Genomic DNA, 2,889 nt, shown 5'->3' on the forward strand with positions numbered 1-2,889 from the left:
TCTCAACGGAATATGTGGAGCATATGCTTAGTCTTAATGCTTATCAACGACTATAGTGTATTAAAGGGTTTGTTAGGTTGCGTTGGCTCCCTCCTTCACCAATTTCCTAGGGATTTGAGATTATTCCAATTCTAATAAGTTCATCCATGATAAGTTCTTCATTATTATTTATAACATTCATTTATATATAAGCAAATTTTATTTAGCAAAATGGTTCATTACTTTGAATAAATTAAAAAATTAGATCTGTGCTATGTGGCTCCCCACCCACTAATTTCTTAGGGATTAGAAATTATTCCAATTCTCATAAGTTTCTCCATAACTTCTTATATATGAATAATCAGGTAAATGTGTGTATTAGTAAAACATTTTTTTTATTGCAATAATTTTTTTATTATATTTATAAAGCTTTCAATTATATTAACCATATTAACCACATTAATATTTTTAATATAATTGTACTAATCATATAATAATATAAATATTAATCATATTAACATTACATCCTATAATTTAACAAATTTAGATTTCATAAAAACTTAAAAAAAAATAGACTCTAAAAAAAAATAGTGACAAGAGCGAGGATAAAAGTAGCCCAATAATATTGAAACATGGTTTTTGAAATCTTACATAAATTGTTCTAAACAGAAAGTATACATGAGTGACTCGTTTTTGAATTGTTAAGATAAATCTAATATTTTCAGAAGAACCCATAGTACATAAATTTATTTCTGCCACGAGTCGAGAAGAAGACACGGAAGCTAAAAATGCTCTTTCTGTATATTTATTTCTATGCATTGACATATTTACAGTCACGGTATATCAAACACTATGCAGCCGTGATTTGACCTATCATCTACTGACCTTTCTCACACCTCACGGAACTCATCTCCCATTGCACAGAGGGTCTCTGTATCATGAGTTCTTCTGTATTATACCATATGCCTCATTCTGTATTATACCATATGCCACGTTCTACACTTGAAAAGCCTGTTACATATGAGATGAATCCTCAACCAAAAACTAAAGATAGATCTTAACAAAAACCCAAAAATATTCTAGGCGAGGTACTATTTTCATCCTGAACATGCCCACTGTAAGAACCCGAGCAGACAACCCTGCCATAAAGGAAATAACGAGACTCAAACCTGGAATCTCTACCCCAGGCTTCACCGTATTTTACAACAGGACATCTCATTGTTTTTTGGGGATCCCACTTTAACTGTCCAACGCACCCAAAAAACATTCTACCAATCAAATTAGCTGAGATTAGGCAGCGCATGAGTGGTGATCCATGGATGCTCTGCAGCAAAACGAATATTTGCCATCAATATTCTATGAACGTTACACAACCCAACAACAATTTGTAATGAAGTTGCAAAATTCACGATTAGAAGAAAATGGTTGAAAAGAATAGAGGGAATACCGAGGACTTGATGTGCGCTCAATCTCCTGGTCACGTCTCTGCAGAGCATCCGGCGTATCAAGTCCTTAGCGGAGTGTGATATCGACAGCCACCGATCACATGGGAAGCGAAGGCGCCCACACAGGACTGCCTCAAATATCTCCTGCGGCGTGTCTCCCACAAAAGGGGGAACTCCACTCAGAATTATGTACAAGATTACCCCTGCGCTCCACACATCCACTTTCTCACCGTAATCCTTCCCTTCCAACACCTCCGGTGCTACGTAATACGGAGTACCCACAATTCCTTGAATCGATTCTTCCCCTGCATACATTAATCTGAGGGTTTTAACGAGGGATTCATTAATCCATGCTAAAAAAATTCTGACTTTAATGACAGGGGAAGGGGGCTAACATAATTATCATACCTGGAGAGAAAAAGGAGGCCTGCCCAAAGTCTGCGAGCTTGATTTGAGCGAGAGAATTTGAATTATTGGCAAAGAGAATGTTGTCAGGTTTTATATCTCGGTGGGCTATTCCCATGGAGTGGCAGTAACTGATGGCCTCCATGAACTTTTGCAGGATGGTTGCGGCCTCCTCTTCGGAAAAGGGTACTGTTTTCTTCTTGCTAACGATTCTATCGAACAGATCTCCGCCTGAGCACATCTCCATTACCAGATGCAGATACTCATCATCCTCATAAACGTCATGAAGTGAAACCACAGTGGGATGCCCTGAGAGATACTGCATGATCTTGATTTCGTTGTTGAGGCATTCTCTGTCCACGGAATCGTGCAGATCTGATTTTGTTATGGTTTTGCAGGCAGTCTGTTGCCCACTTTGGCGGTTGAAACATCTCCTGATGACTCCGAATCGGCCTCTGCCGATCACTTCTTCTTGCAACTGATAGTTTTGAAGGAGGGCCTCCGTCATTGTTGTTGCTGGTGTGTTCTTGGGTTGTTACTCTGTGGAAAGATTAAAGATACTAAAGCTGCCCAGCTTGCCCGCTTTAGTTCAGGGCAGGTAAGCCGGGTAGTAAAAAAGACGAACAGGGCAGCGAATAATTCGTTTGATCCCAATTGGTACGGCATTGAAAGTCATGCCATTGCCGTACAATTAGGGAGACGTAGACTCCAAGTCGCAAGACCAAAGATTTGGAATTTCTTGGTTGTGGAAAGGAAAATTGTGAATCTGGCAAACGCTAAGCGGCCGGCGTCGGAATGTTCCAGAATAAGGATGCCATTCATGCCATTGAGTTCCTACTTCCACTACAATGAAGGTCTCTCCATATCGATGCCTTTACTTTACTATCCGTACCAGATCTGCCGTACCCAAATCGCACACATGCCGTGTACAACAAGGCTTGATAAGTCGAGAACACAGGAATTTTTAGTTTGAATAAAAAATTGACTATTTTCTACCCCGTAACCCCACAACTGTCGGAAGATGTCGGAAATTGCGGCGTACTCGATGCTTGAATCGAAG

At 39.5% G+C, this 2,889-nt stretch overlaps 1 protein-coding gene across 1 annotated transcript; it reads right to left on the minus strand.

The window, feature by feature from the left end:
• Positions 1 to 735: 735 nt before the first annotated feature.
• LOC149227791 (phosphoenolpyruvate carboxylase kinase 1-like) lies at positions 736 to 2,440 on the minus strand. The gene is made up of 3 exons (XM_089375564.1): positions 1,833 to 2,440; positions 1,427 to 1,729; positions 736 to 1,303 (listed from the first exon to the last, which is right to left on the minus strand). The coding sequence occupies exons 1-3, from the start codon at positions 2,335 to 2,337 to the stop codon at positions 1,260 to 1,262; spliced, it is 852 nt and encodes a 283-aa protein (XP_089231690.1). The 5' UTR covers positions 2,338 to 2,440; the 3' UTR covers positions 736 to 1,259.
• Positions 2,441 to 2,889: the final 449 nt, after the last annotated feature.

Source organism: Pinus tabuliformis, chromosome J (genome assembly GCF_031772625.1).
Source record: "Pinus tabuliformis cultivar Carrire ecotype Pingquan chromosome J, CPIR1, whole genome shotgun sequence".
In the NCBI taxonomy this organism is placed as follows: Eukaryota; Viridiplantae; Streptophyta; class Pinopsida; order Pinales; family Pinaceae; genus Pinus; species Pinus tabuliformis.